The 17676-nt window shown below is 46.3% G+C and overlaps 1 protein-coding gene across 3 annotated transcripts in view; it reads left to right on the top strand.

Annotated features, from left to right (window-relative positions):
- LOC146677006 (transcription factor COE3) overlaps window positions 1-17676 on the top strand; it is a 146889-nt gene that overhangs the window by 103444 nt on the left and 25769 nt on the right. For 2 of the 3 annotated variants that reach the window (XM_085417568.1, XM_085417586.1), the window contains 2 exons: window positions 1421-1554; window positions 3353-3479. In XM_085417568.1, coding sequence (XP_085273694.1) covers window positions 1421-1554; window positions 3353-3479 — 261 coding nt within the window. The remainder of the gene's footprint in view (window positions 1-1420; window positions 1555-3352; window positions 3480-17676) is intronic. The other variant, XM_085417576.1, reaches the window with a different exon arrangement.

Below are 17676 nucleotides of genomic sequence, written 5' to 3'. Positions count from 1 at the left end.
AAAAACATCTTAAAATCAAATCAAATCTTTCAGCATTGGGTGAATTTGTAAATAATGATCTTATGACCCTTTAAAGCCTCAGTGTAAACTGAGTGTTTATTCAGCCTTCTGACAAAAATAAAAGAAATATGGGTTTACTTACATGATTTTTAATTTGTTTAATTTCTGCCACATTCGACATTAAACCTGCCAACAGCGTTTTTAGCGTTTTAGCCATTACAGATGCCTCACCTGTTCGTCCTTTAAGGTGGTTTCTGTGCTTCTCTGTCAGATCTGGAGGCACCTTAAGCTGGTTTTATGTCGAATTTTTCCACAGGTTGGTTTATTTATCAGTTTTCAGTAAAGACAGCAGAATCTTGATGTCTCTGCTCGCGTCGGGCCTTCATGCAGATGTAGAAACAAAATGTAAAATAAGAGATTTATCTAAATCACTCAGAGCTTTCTCAGTGAGCTCACGCTGCCAGTAACTGCTGGCAGAAAGTCATTACCGCGCTGATAATAATGGAGAAAATTGTAACTGGGATGTTTAATCGAGTCTTTGAATGCAGCTTTATAGATGAGATCACATAATAAACAATGAGAGACTCGTTCATGCTCTGACTGGAATATCAGATCGTCCTCCCAATAAAACAGCTCTCGGTCCGGGAAAAGGTTGTAAAGCTGCGGAGCCTCGGCTTGCTTTGCGTCCGTCCGCCTGTCTGACTCGACTCGGCTCGAGTCCGGACACCAGTCTAGTCATTACGGAGACACTGTTTATATGGAGAACCTTATCGATCTCTGTGGCGTTGGAAAAACCAATCATTTTGCATTTTGTATTAGAGGGGGGAGTAACACACTGAATCTGACTGAAAGCTCTCTGTGGGTGTAAGAAATGTCACAGCTTCAGGGTTGTTAAAGATTTGTTGCCTTTTTCATTACCTTCCCCAGATGAAACATCTAAATAACGATAAAAATATCAGACTCGTCGTTCTCTTCCTGCTCGCGGAAAGTATGATTCTCACGTCGGTCTGCATGTGATGCAGGATGAATTCTGACCTGATTTTCAGGAAGCAGCGCGTTTCAAAGGGCATTTCTCCAGGAAGAACACACACTCACACCATTTGATGGACGTCTGAACCAAAGTGTTTAAGCTGGCAGATAAAATTTAACAGGTTTTAGATGAATTATGTCACACAGGCCTGCAGACCTCCAGCCCTGGAACCAGACTGGTTGGTGACCAGTTGGCTGGAGGTTGTCTCGGAGAGCCTTGCTGTGATTACTTTGGTTGAACATGGCGTCTGGGACGAACGCCGACTGGAAGTGTGGAGCTGGTCCCACCAGCTGAATGAGCTCTCTAAAACGATCTGATGTCTGTTACTTGACCTCTGTGTGACCCCAACTGTCACTTATGCTGCTGTCATGTGTTTGTATGTTTCCGAAGCAGCCACTCCCTGCATCAAAGCCATCAGTCCGAGCGAAGGCTGGACGACTGGCGGCGCCACCGTCATCCTCATCGGGGACAACTTCTTCGACGGCCTGCAGGTCGTCTTTGGCACGATGCTGGTCTGGAGCGAGGTGAGACGACTCTTATTCAGATATCACACATTAAATGCTTTACCGGGTTGTTTAAGGCCCCGTGTTTTGCACTCTAACATTTTTCAGGCTGATCGCAGTGAAGAAATAACTTTGGCGCAGAACCTGTGCTCCGAGAACAACTGCACAAACCGTACATCATGTTCTCCATCTTCATCTTTCACACACACACACACAAACACACACGCTCGTATCTTAGGAACACCTGCGTCTGTGTCTGCAGCAGGTCTGCGTGTCCCCAAAAATATGCAGATTCAGTGCGAGCTGAGCTGCAGGAGGAGCTGCGCATACGGTGCACCATGAAATATTGAAGCGAGTCCAGAAGAGCAGAACACCTGGCGGGGAAGGAGGGAAGATGCACCTCCACACGCCGACGGAGCTCCTGACTTTGATCAGCGTCGTGTGGCGGCAAGCAGACGGACTCCAAAGCCCAGCATCCCTCTGAACACAGACTGCATGCTGACCCAGATCCCAGTCAGGCGGTCGGCGCGTTCTTACTCAGAAAGTTTTAACAGGAAGAAGAATCGGCTGCTCTCGTTCTGCTCCTCGGTTATCGTTCCAGACATCCGCTGCTGTTTGTAAAACTCAATATTTATCGTGTAGAAGAGGCGGAGAAATCTGAGGACGATACAGATGATAGAACTGATGGGTGTGATCAAAGGTCGTGATGCCGAACCTCCAAAGAAGAAAAGCAGAAGTTTGTGATGCAGAGATGGATTTGCAGACGCAGGCTGAGGGCAAATTAAAAACATGTAAAACCATCATTTTTACTGTAGTTTGAGTAAAAACTCTCTAACATGTGGGGCTCAGAAAATTAGCTTTTTTGGAGGATTTCCTGTCATGTGTTGCAAAATTCCATCCCAGCAAAAACCTGCTGAAGACGCATCTTTGACTGAGATTTGGTTAAAAAAAAGGGAAAATTTACTTTGCAGGTCAGTGAGAAAACATCTGAATATCCCTGAAAAGTTAAAGGCCTTCATTAGATTCCTTTTTGCCTGAAGCCTAACATTACGCGGTTCCCTCTGAAAAAAAAAAAACGCTGGTGGGATTTTTCCAGAGTTTGTGTTTATTGTAGAAAATATTCTCTGTGGGAAATAAAAGCTTGGACTTGTTTAGCTCAGCGAGATAATCACAAATTTGCAGCGCTTTTAAGATTTCTTTAAAGTTTGCTAAAAATAAAACGTTACTCTGTAAACGCACTAACCACCCACTAACTTCCTGTGTTTGCTGTGATGACATTTACTGTCGTGTCTTGCTGTCCGAGCTTGCGCCGTCAAGCTTACAGAGTACTGACAGACCACGTATGGAGTCACTAAAAAGTGCACGAGGCTACTGTCCCCCTTACTCACAAAAAACGGGTCCAGACTGTCTTTTACGCCTCGAGCCATCAAACGTTTGAACTCGAGCAGGTTCAGGCGGCTCACTTAATCATCCCTAACATGTGAGGAGGGTGAAGGTCTCTGTTTATGGTGTGATTTATGTTGATGTGATTGTTTTTGTGTGGGTATACAAATGTCTGCTGACTTTCCCCACAGGGACAAATAAACTTGTTTATCGATCTTTTAACGACTTCTTACCGTCTTCTTTGAGTTTTTAAACTTGTGTTGGGTTATTTTTTTATATTTGGAAACTGCTCAGGCTTAGAAGAAGATGACAGTTTTTTTGTTTCAGGAGTTTCAAAGTCGTCCTGATTATTTGAAAGTTTTTCTCATGATTCCTGTCTGGTTTAAAGACCGCAGCTTGAACATTTTGTCCTGTTTTTGTTTCTCTCTTGACTCAGCTGATCACCCCTCACGCCATCCGGGTGCAGACCCCCCCTCGCCACATCCCAGGGGTCGTGGAGGTCACGCTGTCCTACAAGTCCAAACAGTTCTGCAAAGGAGCTCCGGGACGCTTTGTGTACACCGGTAAGCTTTCAAACCAAACCCCGTCGTCAAGCGGAGTTTTCTAAACACTGAAGTCCTCAGAGAGGTTTTAAATCGTTATCCAACGGTTTGATACTGACAGTAAAGTACCGTCAGTTCAAATTCACCACCATTAAATCTGTAAAAGGAGAATAAATCCATCCATTACTGAGATCTAAATCGTCATGTGATGAGGCTGAAACGGAGTGGTGCTTTCACCCAAAATAAAACGTCTATATAACATCTACAAAGTTTGGGCTCGTCGCTCATATTTCAGTGTGAACAAACTTTCCTTCTCAGTTCTACTGGTTTATGCTGGTTTATACTGGTTAATACCTGCGATTTAAGGTTTCAGATCTTGAGACTCGAGGGGTGATCCTCACCATGGAGGAGTCACTGTAAACACTTTTCCACGTCCTGACAGCAAGGTAAACATTTTCCCCGAACGACTCCCTGCTCTGCTCCTCCTCCGCGCGCCCTTCAGCGTCTTTGTCAGCCGTCAGCAGTCAAACGTCCGAAGACTCGATATCTGACTCTCAGATCAGTGCTTCCACTGTCGCTGATTATTCCGTCAGAATATCCAGATGTCATTCAAAGCAGCAGAAAGGTCAGCTCGAAGGCTGTTTAGCCCGATAAGTAAATGTCACTGCGTCGGGTTGTGAAAGAGGCAAGCGTGTTGGAGTTTTCTGTTTAACACCAGTTTATCGCCACCTCCTTCCTCTCGCACTCGTCTTTGTTGGGGGTGCCGCCTCCTCCGACGGCAGGGCCACGCTCACAATGGACGCTCTGGCCGCCGCCTCCTTTTGCAATGCTAATCTGCGATCCCATTTACAGATACGACTGACAAGAGCGGCACGTTGCTTTTATGTGGAGGTGTGCAGTGAATAGAGCCTGTTGTTATCTCAGAGTCCATTAGAGGATGTTCTCCACCTCAGAAACACGCTGGAGGAGGCCTGAAGGAGCTCACAGAACAGCCACACCAGCTTTTCTTACATCAGCTTCAAGTGTTTTACATAATCAGATGAGCTGAAGAGTTGAAAAAAGTCCCCAGAGTTACCTGAAAAACAACAGCAAAGTATATAAAAAGGCTGGAGGTTGAAGGCATTTATGCATTATGTGCATATTTCCTGCTTTTCTCTTCTTCGATGTCATAATTAGATTTTTTTCTGGGTTTTTGGAGTTTGGTTGAGCTGTAATTGAAATTTGAAGACATTTAATTGGGTATTGGGATGTATACAGCGTGTATTTTATGGAAAAAATAACGAATTGATCACTGGGAATGACGTTCATTAGACTGAGAATCAGATACTGCTTCGCTGTCATGCAATGTTCGCACGCATTGGCTGGTGAGGATGTGGTTTAATGAGCTGAACGAGTCGTTCTGCTGAAAAAACGCACGGCGGTCTGTAAAAACTCTGGTCTGCTCCTTTAATCCAGCCTCCACAATCCCAACCAAGAAACGGGAACATCTGACTCCAGCTTGATTGATGGGTGAAAAACAAAACTGAGCGTCCCCGAAGGCATCGCGAGGCTGAACCCGACAGGTGGCCGCATCATAACGCCGCTCAGTTTCTCCTACCCGCCGCTACTCGTGCCAGGGAGACGGCCGCATTGTGCACGCTCGTCGCCGCTTCATCTGATTTACACATGACACGTTCAGAGACGCTGGAGCAAGCGTGTGCGCTTCAGTGCACGCTCAGTGTGCCAACAGCGTGTTGTGTTCATGAATGTAAAATGAGCTGAGTTTTAGATACCGAGCAGGCGAGCGGCAGGTAAATGAAGAGAAAACAGCCTGCTGATGTCACTTCCTTCACGAGCCCACACACAACAAAGCCCATCAAACCCCCTGGAAACCCTTCAAGGCTCCTACTGTTTTCATAAGAATACCTGGAGACTTTTTAAGGACCTTTGGGGTCTGCAGGAGGCTGCAGCGAGGTCTCAGGTGTCTTTGAGTCAGTTTTCTCGGGTTCAAACTGGTGAAGTGAACCTAGATGAGTTTCCAGTGATTTCTGAGCAGATCTAGCCTTTTTAAGGAAGTTGTAGGCATCTTAGATAGGTTCCAGGATTTCGTCTAGTTGTGCTAAAGCCTTTAAAGGCTGTAGTCTGTAGTCCTTGAGGAAGTTGCACAAGTTCCTTGAGAATGTACAAATGGGGTTTAAAAAGATTTTAGGCATCCTTTACAGAGTCTGAAGACTGTTCCAGCAGTTGGAGATGCTCCAGGACACCTTGGTCAGGTTTCAGTGGTCTTTAAGGAGGTTAAAGGGACTTGAAGGATCTAGATTTTGTAAGGAGGTCGTAGGTATCAGTAAGCAGTCTTAAGCTGATTTCAGCGGTCCTTGGAGAAGTTCCAGTGCTCCTAATTGTTATTAAGGTGGTTGAAGGGACCTTGAGGAGTTTCCAATGTTCCTCAAGCAGGCCAAGACTATTTAATGAGATTCCAGGGGTTATTAAAGAACTTCTTAATTATTTAGTTGATGGTCCTTGAGGAAGTTGTAAAGGTCCCTTGAGCAAGTTCCAGGGTTTTTAAATAGGTTGGAGGTGTCCTTGAGGAAGTTGTTGGGGTTTTCAGGATTCTCTCCAGTGGTTAGGTTGAAGTTCAGTGTGCGTACCTGCACATTTATACACCCTAAACGGGGAGATGGGTCTCTGCCAGCCAATCAGAGAGCAGCTCTTCTGTGAACATTCCCGTTAGTATTCCCTCGTTTCCTCCCCCGGCTGCTCTGCCTCTCCTGCTGCCTCTGAGCTGAAGGTGGAGTGACGAGCAGTGGGATCCGAGTGTTTCCCAGATTTCCCGTCTTCCTTCCTCTCTGCAGCTTTGAGCGGCTTCAGGATTTGATCCCGCGGCTTCGCTCGGAAAAACTGGCCAAAGGCAAGAAAGCTGAGCGGAATGACAAAAAGCCTGAGAGCTGAAAAGGTTCCTCCTCCTCCTTGTCTTCCTCGCTAATCATCTGCACTGCAAGCAGATTACCACTGAGATACACAAATCACCTGACTCATTGTGCCACATTTAACGTTTATTTTTTATTTTATTTGCATTTAGTTTCGATGATAAATCCATTTTTACTTTAAACTGTTTTAATGTAAACTGGGAAATTAAAAAGAAACACACAATCAGTAAATTTAAATATTTCTTGCCAGTTTTGTTTATTTTTTATTTTCCAGATTTAGATTTTTGTAGTTTTCTGATACTTCTGGGGGTTTTGTAGTTTTGTTTTTGTAGTATTTTCTTTAAGAACTGGTTCTTAGTAGGTTTTTTTCCACTTCTTTTACTTTTGCAGTTTAATGTTTTTGTAGTTTTATTGGATCTCCAGCTTTTTCAGGTTCACAGTATCTGTAGTATTTTGTGTAGTATTTACTGTGTACACTGTATTTTTGTAGTATTCTGTGATTCTAATGAGCACTTCTCTAGTACTGTGTAGTATACTTGCTGGATCTGTATCCTGCAGTGAAGCTGTAGTACTCCTGTAGTGCTCTGGCATGGTAGCTGTAGTACTCCTGGAGTAGTAGTGCTGTAGTACTCCTGCAGTGTAGCTGAATTACTCCTGCAGTACTGTGTAGTTTTCCTGCAGGCCTGTGGTTTCTGGTGTTCCCGGTATCTCCCTCCACTCGGCTGTGGGTGTTGAGTCGCTGGTGCTGCCGGGTCCACACCTCCTCTGTGCTTGTAATGCACGGATCAATGCAGCCTGCGGGGGGGAGGCTCGGGGGAGGCGCGGGAGGGGAGCGGAGCTGTGGGATCGATGGGTGCTGAGTTATTGCGGCACTCGTCCACTGATTTTTAGAGAGCTGTGTTTTCCCAGGAAAGTCAATACCTCCAGGCTCCCCTCATTAATTTCAACCCCTCCATCCCCACTGCGCCTCCCTCCTCCCCCTCCTCCTGCAGCTGCACCTGGGGATCTGCAGCCCTGGAGAGAGAAGGGTGGAGGAGGAGGAGGAAGACAGGGAGAGAGAAACTGAGATGATGAAGTCAGATGAAGGGGGAGAAGAGAGAAAAGGAGGGAGGTGTTGCAAACTAAGGTGATGAAGTCAGATCCAGGGGGGAGGACAAGGAGGGAGAGGAGGAGGGGTGGAGGAGAAAGAGGAGTAAGAGGAGGAGAAAGATGTGATCCCGGGTTTTAAAAAGCAGACAGAAGGGAAAATATTGATTCCTGATATGGAGATCATGTTTGCAGCAGATTATTGATGTAGTTCCTCCTCCAGGAACAAAAGTCTGTGCCCAGTGTGAGCGGGGAGGCCACGAACTGGAGGCGTTAACTGGAGGACACCCAGCACCAATATCATCATCATCATCATCATCATCATCAGGCAGGCCTCAACATGCCTGACACCCCCCACCCCTTTTCTGTACACCTGGGAACTGCAGCTGCTCAGCTGTGTACACTCCAAAAGTATGTGGACACGTCAGCATTGCATTGAAGCACTCAGTGTCCGCATTGTTACAGCAGCTTCTCCAAACTGAGCACATCCTCTCTCGGCTGTTCTGTTCTACTTTTATGGAGCTGTTTGAGTTTTACTGAGCTTGTGTTTATCCTTTATTGGCTGTTTTCTCTGCTTCACCCTGTGGAACATTTTACTTACTCAGATTTTTGGTTTTGTTCTTTCTTGTAGAGATTTAACTCTAATGAGCCAAATTATTTCGTACTGGTTCTTTTTTCTTGTTATTTCTGCTGCTGTGGTGCAGAAATCAGTGTCTGTGGGTTTCATGGGTAATGTGCTGGTTTCTGGATGTTTATATATACGTGTGAATATTTCATGATTTATACAGTAATTGTTATTTATACTGCATTTTTAGTCTTCTCCGTTTTTCTGGGTTTTATTTGTTAATATTCTGGTTCTACAGGTTTGTAGTTTTTATGCTTCTGCAGCAGCTCATCCCTGTCCTCTCCTGCCCCCTCTGTGGAAAACTGAAGGTCAGAGGTCAGACTTACTTCCACACAGACTGGTAGAACTATCTGCTTAAAACTCGCAGTGTGTTATTCGAAGTAATGACAAACGTAGTTGAGAAAAACTCAAATCCAGGTCTCAATTTTTCAGCTGCCAGTTCCAGACCAGATGTTCCAAACCTGTTATTCCAGCTTCAGATCACCTTTGATATTCCAGGTCTGGTCTAGATGTTTTGGCAGATCTAAGGATGATTCCTGATCTGATATTCCGTTTTTTTTCCATGTTTAAGGAGGTTGTTTTTTCTGGAGTGCCCCGGATTTGTTCTGCAGTTTCTGTTTCATAGAAAATGAATCTTTCTGGATTTCTTCTGATGTTTCCTGCAGTTTCTAACTTTTTGTTTTCCTCATTCACGTGTTTGAGATGTTACGTGTGATTTAAGCGCAGCCGGACTTGCTTAAACAGGTACTATGCACAAGGTTTTTTTGTTTTTGTTAAAATGGCGTGTTGTAGTTTTTCTCTCCTTTTAGAGAACGGGTGGTTTAGTGTCTCTGCACTTTGGGGCTTTTAATGATTTCAGATCTGTTTCTGAGGTGAAGTTTCTTGTTTCCACCTCCGAGCTGGAGCACTGTAGCAAATGTAGCTCCCAGCTCTGGTTTTAAATTCTGCTTCAGAACAAAATACCTCAGAGGTAGCCGGTCCCTTGTCTCCTGCAGGGAAACATACTGCAGTGATGTTACGCGATAATCCTCACGGTGGTGGTTTTTAAGTTACTGGGATGCACCCTCCACTCGTCCCCTCTCCGCTCCGTGTTTTTTTTGTTGGTGGTTTTCCGGTGTGGGCGTTGGGATCCCTCTGGGACCGGCCCTGAGATTAAGCAGCTCTGCAAATAAAATCCACTCCACTTACTTGGATAATTGTTTTACTGGAATAACTAAAGGATTCAGTGTTTTTCTGTGGATGCAAAGGTCAAACTTCTGCTGATTTAGTGCCGCCCTCCTCACGCTCTCCCAGTGCTCAGTGACGGCTGACGAATCTCAGTTTATCCTGTTTGTTCTCCATCTTACTTCTCCTCTTCATGGAAAAGTCAGAGGTCAGAGGTCAAGCCTACATAGGCAGCCTGAGTGATACTCCGAGTGTTTTACAGGTCTGACTATTCCAGGTCTAAACATGATGATCTTGAAGATGTTTGACGTTGTTTATGTTGCTGTGTTCATTAAATAAACGAAGGAGCTGTAGCGTTGCCCAAACTGAGCTTAATTTAACCACCTGATCATTTGGGATGACATCACTAGAACGGACCAATCAGTGAACCTGTATGCCCTCGTGTGATGCAGACCTGGTTCATTAATAGTAAGTCTGAACTCAAATGCAACTTCCTCACTCTGAGCTCCTCTCTCAAAGTACAATGAAGCACTTTGTAAGTTCTGCTCTTCCTCCTCCTCCTCCTCCTCGGCACACATGGAAAACATTAGCAGATTCTTCCAGAGGGTTCGCTGAAGGTCTGCGAACGTGTAACCAAGAGGCCGGCGTTACACCTCCGACCTCAGCTGGAGGAGAGAAGGAGGAGGCGCTCCCTCTGTTTTCGCTGTTCCCCCCTCTCCTGTCGACACGTCTGAGGCACCGTTCGCTAATTGACTTCTGAATTTTTATTGTTTAATTACTGTCGCAGTAACACATGGAGGCAATTATCTGTAGCCTGCTCGGGATCGGCTTACAGCGGCTGACGGAAACAAAGAGAGGACGAGGCAAACGCCGTTTATGGCAGGACTCGCAGTGAGGACAGAACTCATAATTCAGCTGGAAAAACCTCCGTCTGAACCACCGAAACGTCACTTCAGCCTCGTCTTTTTATTCTATTTAACCCTGTCTGGCCCCGACAGCAACAATTCGCAAAGACAAAATGCTGGTTTACAGGAGGAGGGATTCAGTGCGCTTTAGTTTTGTAGTTTGTGGGTTTGTTTCATGTTGAGTTGAACAGACTAAGGGCCAGACGTACTAATCATGAGGCCACAGTTTGGTTATAAGTTCAGGATTTGCTCTCTCCAGAAACAACACAGCTAACGAGCCTGCAGCTGCTTTACTGCAGCTCAGACCAGCGTTTAAACCTGGAGTCAGTTTTAGAATAACTCTGACACAAACACCTGGCAGAAAGCGCAGATCACTCCCCCGCTCTGATCCTGGTTCTGATAGAGGTCTTTCCTGTTTTATGGGAGTTCTTCCTTCCCACCATCACCAAGTGCTGCTCACGGGGGATCGTGGAATCTCTCTGCAGTTGTCTCTCCAGGGTCTTTACCTTATAATATAAGGCACTTTGTTGGTCGTTTGTTGATCTATTAAGGAAATTTCTGTGAATTGAAATTAAGATTTTGGCTGGTCGGAGCCATTAGTGCACGGCATGAGGAGCAAATTCCTGGGTAAAAAACGTGTTGCTGTAAGTGCCCCAGTGAAGCTCATTCAGAGTGAATGCCAGACGTGATTGGCCGTTCAGGTTTGTGACTCAGCTGTAGATTTATTTAAAAACCGTCAGTTCTTGTGTTTTTGTTTTAGTGACGTCTAAATCTCGATTAAACATCATCTTCATTTTGTGTTGAAAGCTCACATCTGTGCGGCGCCCAGAATAACTCCAGCAGATGTTTAAGGAGACGTGCTTCAGATGTTACCTGTGATTTAAGCACAGTCGGACCTGCGGCGGCGTTATTTCTTCTTCACAAGCGTCAGACCTGTTTGCAGCACAGAGGGTGAGGCGAGGAGGCGGATTAAAAGTGAGGCGCTTGCATCAGTCAGTGGAGTCATTAACACCCTCCTCCACCTCCTACACCCGCCTCTGCTGCAATCGATGCTCATAGAAATTTCATGAACTTTAAACAGTGATTGACAGGCAGCTCCGGCCCCGGCCGCCGCCAACGCCGCGCCCTCACAGAGTGTATGAAGTGACAAAAGTTACTGGAACATGAATTAACTGACCGTCGTGTGTGTGTCATGTAAAGTCTCATTAATAGAAACTTGATTATCTAATTAAAATCTTTAAGATGAAGAGCTCGCGGCCTGATGTTGGACAGATGTTCAGCAGATTATTCACTGTGAAGGTTTTTCAGCCCTTTGTCTGCAGGTCCTCTCAGGATTATTAAAAGCGCTCCCCACAGAAGAAGAAGAAAAACACCCTTGCAGGTGCTTCACAGTCAGGAAAAATACACATTTAAGAGTGCATGCAGGCAAGTTTTTATCGATATCTAAGTAGTTAAACTCCAAAACTACAGATTTTTTATGATACAGTTTGGGTTCCGGTTGACAAAATTTGTTCTCTTCGTGTTCTTTCCCCGTGTCTTGTCTTGTTTTCTGTGCTGAGGACTCGACGCCTGCATGGTCACGCGGTGCATCCTCGGCACGTTTGAACAGCACCAACTGTCGAGGCTTCATTCAGTGAAGTTCAGCACTTTCTTCATCTCGGAAAAATTCTGTTTTCTCTAAAAATAACCGCATACGGCCGAAGTCTTACCTGCAAGGACGAGAACCTGAACCATCAAAATGTTTATTTTTTAAATTGTTCCCCAAAGTTTTCCCAATCAGGGAACCAAACAAATCAACTTTTAAAGACAAACAGCTAAAACGCAGGGTCAGGAGCTGCTGGGATTGTCGCTGATGGTTTCTCACAGGGTTAAAACGATCTTTCATCTTTTAGTGATTTAAATATAAACAGAGTGGTTTTTTTATGTGTTTTTATTCTTCAATACTACAAAACACCAGAGGAAACCCGTCGTCCTGCTTTACCTCGGCCAGATGTTTAAACTTTAGATGCTTCATAAAGGCAGAATTTATGGTTTGGGTGTTCCTAATAAAGTGATCAGCGAGTTTGTGTTACAGAGTCGGGATGTGACGCGTCAGGAGGCGCGTCTCAGTCACTTAGCGGCGATCACACGACAGCAATGAAACAACACGAGCGCTGTCGCGTCCCCGCCTTTGATCTCGCCTCTCATGTCGTCTTTTAATAGACGGCAGAAGTGTGCTCTCCGCCACGGGAATTCCTCGACTCTCAGCAGAGACGCACCACATTTCATATATCAAAGAGCTCCACTTTGGGAATGGGGACTTGTGGAACTAATGTCGGGTAATTAGCCATTTCTGCGGGGGCATTTTCGGCGGCCACTCCAGAAAATAATAACTTCTCAGGTGGGGGGCCTATTTCTTTGAGGCACTCTGCTCGGCCGGCTCTAATCACGGCGAGGTAATTATTCGCTGATTAACACGCGGCGTCGGGGCGGATGTTCGCTCTAATCACAGGGGCTGTTGCGTCAGCGACGGCTCTCGGAGGAGGAAGCAGAAGGGAGTGGGCGCTCATGTGGGTTATAGAGACGAGACGACGGTACCTGAAGATACCTGAAGACACCTGGCGGGTTCGGGAGGGCCGACTCTGATCTTCATCAGAAGATCGCGTCTTCATTGCGTAAAGAATGAAAGAAAAACATTTCAACATCAAACCAACACTGACGCCAAAATCCTCTGCAACACGGAATCATCCGCCACTGAAAGTAGTCCCTAAAGTGCAGATAGACTCAGAGTTCATACGTTTGATCTGTTTTTGCTCATTTTTATCTCTCTTTCCATTTTCTGCTTGTTTTACTTAAACACGTGCAGACATGTCCCCACAGGACTGCCCTCCTTGTCACACCAGTGTGCACATCCATGTAAAACAAACAAGCTGCAGAGGAAACTTTACGCTCGCTGTCATTTACAGACCTGCCTAGTCGCCCCTGCTCTCTGCGATGACTGAGTGATGAATTGAAAGTCGGAGCAGATCAATAATCCGCTGAAAAGATGCTTTCGGGGTGTTATGGCAGCCTGTCAGCATGCCCCCCACCCCAGCTGATGCTGGTTGGCCACTTGACAAGCAGAAAAACAAATCAGCGCGTCCACTTAAGGCTCGGCATGTCGTGCATCTGTCACACACACACACTGAAGGAGGCGAGGAATCATCAGCAGTTGCGATCGGCGGGCCATGAGGCCAAACGCCGCGCTGACCTGCATCAATCATGCGGCCGGGGGAGATGGGAAATAGCAGCACACGTTACTGCGGGACGGATGAGCGGCGCCTATTTGAAATGATGAGAGTAATACAGGAGGAAACCACGCAGCACTGAAGTCTGCCGGCTCATCGGGGACACGAGAGCGCCTGCGACGAGGCCGTGAACGCCAAAACAAAAACAGTAAAGGTGAGCAGAGACCCTAAAGTGCGGATTTCATCTCCGGCTGGTAAATATATACAAACCAGCGGCGTGGAAAAGCAGATTCAGGGCGAGGAGCAGCAAATGAAAGATAAATGTAAACAGTAGTGAGGAGGAGGATGTAAACAGAGGCGGGCTCTCCTCTGAAGCACGGCGCCCTGCTGGATTGTGGGAGCCGAAGCGAGCGGGGTAATGAGCCTGCTGAGATGTTCCAGTAATCCGCCGTCCTCCCTCCCAGAGCTCTGATCCTCTGATCTGTGATCAGCCGCCATCTGCAGCCAGAAGCGGCGAATGATACCAGAGCGAGGAGAGGAAGAGGAAGCTTCCCCTTCAGCTCGCTGTCAGGGCGAAGCCGGACAGGTGAGAAGCACCAGGTGGTCAGTTTGACAGCAGGAGAAGCATCGAGACAAGAATCCAGATCTGCGGCTCCAGCTTTAAAACAAGCGCGTTTGATTCATTCGCTCTTCAGTGTGGCTGCACCCTTTCACAATAAAAGCTGTGTAATTAGGGATGCAGTGATTGAAAGTTTTCAGACTCATTTCCAGAATTTTAAGTCTGACCTTTAAGTTTTTGCCCAGTTTTTGTTTTTTCTGGGACTGTGTGTGTCACAGTATAGTTTTTAGCCGTCTCATGAAGCACTAGTGGTCACTTTAAAAAGCCTGAGCCCTCAGACCCATGGAGGTCCAGCATGGATACATTTTACATCCTCACTTTCATCCTGCAGCATTTCGCTCTGTTTTAAAGCCTTCTTTCTCATCCTGTTACTTTTTATCACCTTCTGTAAATTTTATGTGTCTCCTGCTTTTATTTGACTCTTTTTTTAAAGCTTCTGTCTTGATTGTTCAGACATTATTAATCGAGCAGTAGTTGCTGGGTGTTTGAGCAGGAAGTGAACGTCTCTCCTGTAAGTGCGTAAAATATCCTCCTCCTCTCCGACACTCCAGATATGCCGTGAAGAAATTAGTTTCAAATGTGATCCGCCTCCCCCTTCTTCTCTTCTCTTCCTCTCCTCAGTCACTTAGCGGTCTAATAACGGAGCGTGCCGCTCAGCAGGACGCCGGCCGACCGTTTGATCACCTTCACAGCGAGGGCAGAGAAAAGGATCCAAAGAGAGAGGGAGAGAGATAAATACTTGATGAAATATATAAAAAATCCCCTCCTCTCGCTCGCCTCTGTCTCTCCCGCTCTCCTCTCACCTCTGAATTATCTTCCTCTGCTCCTTTTCTGATTTATAAAAAGCATCAGACGGCAGGAGAAAGCGACGGCCGTGGCCTCCTCGCGCTGAACAAAGAGGAGCAGAGAAAAATCAATACAAATTACGATGGAGAAAGTGGCACTGATGCCTGGAATTGCAGCATATGTTTACACTAAATCAGGCAATCTGTCTTCATATGGGCGGTGTAATGCGTGGGGTGGGGGGAGGGGGGGTCAGGGTTCGCATTGCCAGCCGCCATTCTCCAATTACACTGGCTCCTTTGGAAGGAGGCGGTCTTTATCGATTGGCTGGGAGGAGCACGGGGCCCTGCAGGCAGCCAATGGGGTGCTGGGGTCAAAGTGCAGCGAGATTTTAATAAGGCAAAGTAATGGGCTTAATGCCTGTAGGGGGGTCGATCCCCATCAGAGGTTCATTAAAACTTCTGTCTTTGTTTCATTCTCCGTCTGTGGTCGTCTCCACCTCCAGCAACGATCGCAACCTCAGAGCGCCGTCACGTCTCTGGAGAGAGGCGTCTGAATCCAGATGTTTTATCAAACCAACTCGACTTATTGAGACACTCAATGTACTCGTCAGAGCCCAGGGCGGTGTGGACTCTACAAACCAGAGCAGCTCCTTTAGACCTTTCAGAATAAAACTTCTCATCAGTTTTTAAACTTCAGAAATAAACCACATCTGTCAGTGGCTGAATGTTGGTGTCCAAGAGTTTAAGTGTGAACCAAGCGTCAACCAAAGTGCTGTTCCTCTGACGTCCACTGGAGGCTCCAGGACTCAGTCCTCATAGACTCCCATGTAAACACGTTTATGGCCAGAAGAATTTCTAATTTCCCCATTTACAACATTTTACCTGTTTAAATTATATTCAGGCTCAAAGTTTGTATTGTTAGGGGCGTGGCCTCTTTGACTTACAGTTGTATGGTTACAGTTCAGTTAGCTAGGCTTCCCCTCGACTAACTGAACTGGACCTCTGGGCTGTGTTTGTGCTGTTGGAGCCTTTTGGATCATTTTTAATGACCTGATCTGACCAATAAAAGGGCTGCTGTGAGGTCACTGTACTAACAGACCGTCTAAGAAATCTGAGGTCCGGTTTTGCTGAATTCTAGGATTTTATTTGGTTGTTGCTGAGCACTAATTGTCAGGTATTTGTGTCTGTGGATGCAGCTTGTTAGCATTAGTGTCACTACTTACACTGAAGAAACAACATGGTGGCAGGAAAGCTGCTGATGTTGGATGATATCACAGTGATAACATCCACACGTTTGGCGATGAGCCCATGTGCAGGAGGTTGACAGATAAAACCAGGCTTCTCAACCATGTACTTGTTCCTAAAACAATATTTTGTTTTCCAAACTTCAATATTTTGTATTTTATTTTTGTCATTGAGTAATAAAATTTTGTCAAGTGCTTGTGAAAAATTCCACATTAAAGTCATCCCAACACATAACAAGACGAATAAAGCAACTTTAATTCTGCTTTGAAGGCAAAACTAAAGTGAAAAAAACAGAAAATCTTCAAACCAGCAACTCGCAGACAGAAAATGTGTCCAAACTAAGGAGAGAGAGGACCAGGACAGAGATATGAGGCTCGTGTTCCCAGATTCTTTCCAAGACTTTTAGCACAGATCGGGGACTTGGATCTCAGAGATCTCGAAGAACTTTTGGCGCTGAGGAAGTTTCCGGGTTTTTTGATGTTTATCTGCAGACATGTCGCCTTCGATTGAACCACATCAGCATCATTTCTCAACATCTCGGATCAGCTCGGAGGTCAGAGAGGAGAATACTTCCTCTTCTGATGGAGGTGGCGAGTTAACCATCACAGACCCCCCCCCTCCCTCCGAGTGTAAATGGGTTTTTTATTCTATTGCAGCAGTTCCCATAGTGCCTCTCACTTGTTTTATAAGTTGGGATGTATGTACGCAGCGTCAGGAGGCAATCCAGTTTGGGATTCACCGCTGATTGCTGCTCGTGTCGTCCCGGTGCATTATCTCCATTCATCCTCTGCTGCTCCGCATCCCCCCAAAAAGTCTCTTTGGGATCCTGCAATGAATCGCTCTTTCATTCGCGGCGGGCCGAGGTAATAGATTCAGGCCGCGCTGCTCTCTGCTTCCTCTCAGGGAGGCGGGGAGGCGAGGAATCCAACATGGCAGCCCCTGCGGCGAGGGCCACGTCCCTCAGCACTCTGTCACCCTTCAGATATCATCCCCACCCCAGTTGCAGCCTGAAAGCCCTTTTTCTCCTCCGCCGCCGCTTGAAACGGGCTCCGACAAATTTGATTTAGCAGCTCGCCGTTGCCCATTCCCGGGAAAAGAAAACAAATATTGTTATAATGGTAATAACATCTATTTGGAGCGCTGGCGACAAACGGCGGCGGGGCCCTTTGAAGGAGACCCCTCTGTGCCGCCGTATAGCTGCCTTATTCTTATTCATGAAAGCCACGGTTATGCATATTAGCGCAAACTAGCTATTCTACTCAGCAGCATTTGGAGTGTCAGTCATCCTTACAGAATACAAGAGCCAACGGTGACAAAAGCGGAGTGGGCAAGATCGGCTGACAAATTGTCCCCAAAGTCAAATTTGACAGCCTTTTATGATTAATGGGCTTGATTATGGAGAAGTATCTCCCCGAACTCATTTCCGGGTGTTTCTCCAGCTCTGCTCAGTGCATATGGAGAGAGGAGGAGGAGGAGGAGGAAGGCAGATTGTTTGCGGAGGTGAATGAGTGGAGGAGAAAAGAAAAGAGAGAGAGGGCTCGGTGGAGGGGAGGCTGGATTGAATTAGCCGTGGAGGAGAGGTGGAGTGTGAGGTCTCGCACTTGATAAACAGCAGCCGAGATAAGAGAGAGTGAGATCAGCTGACGGCGCTCGCTCGCCCTCTCCGTTAGCGCTCAC

The sequence above is a fragment of the Rhamphochromis longiceps genome, linkage group LG2 (genome assembly GCF_057381845.1).
Source record: "Rhamphochromis longiceps isolate RC_006_pf linkage group LG2, R_longiceps_female_GT1.1, whole genome shotgun sequence".
Taxonomy (NCBI): Eukaryota; Metazoa; Chordata; class Actinopteri; order Cichliformes; family Cichlidae; genus Rhamphochromis; species Rhamphochromis longiceps.
Note: the sequence above shows the minus strand (reverse complement) of the source record. Positions and strands in the feature narration are given on the sequence as shown.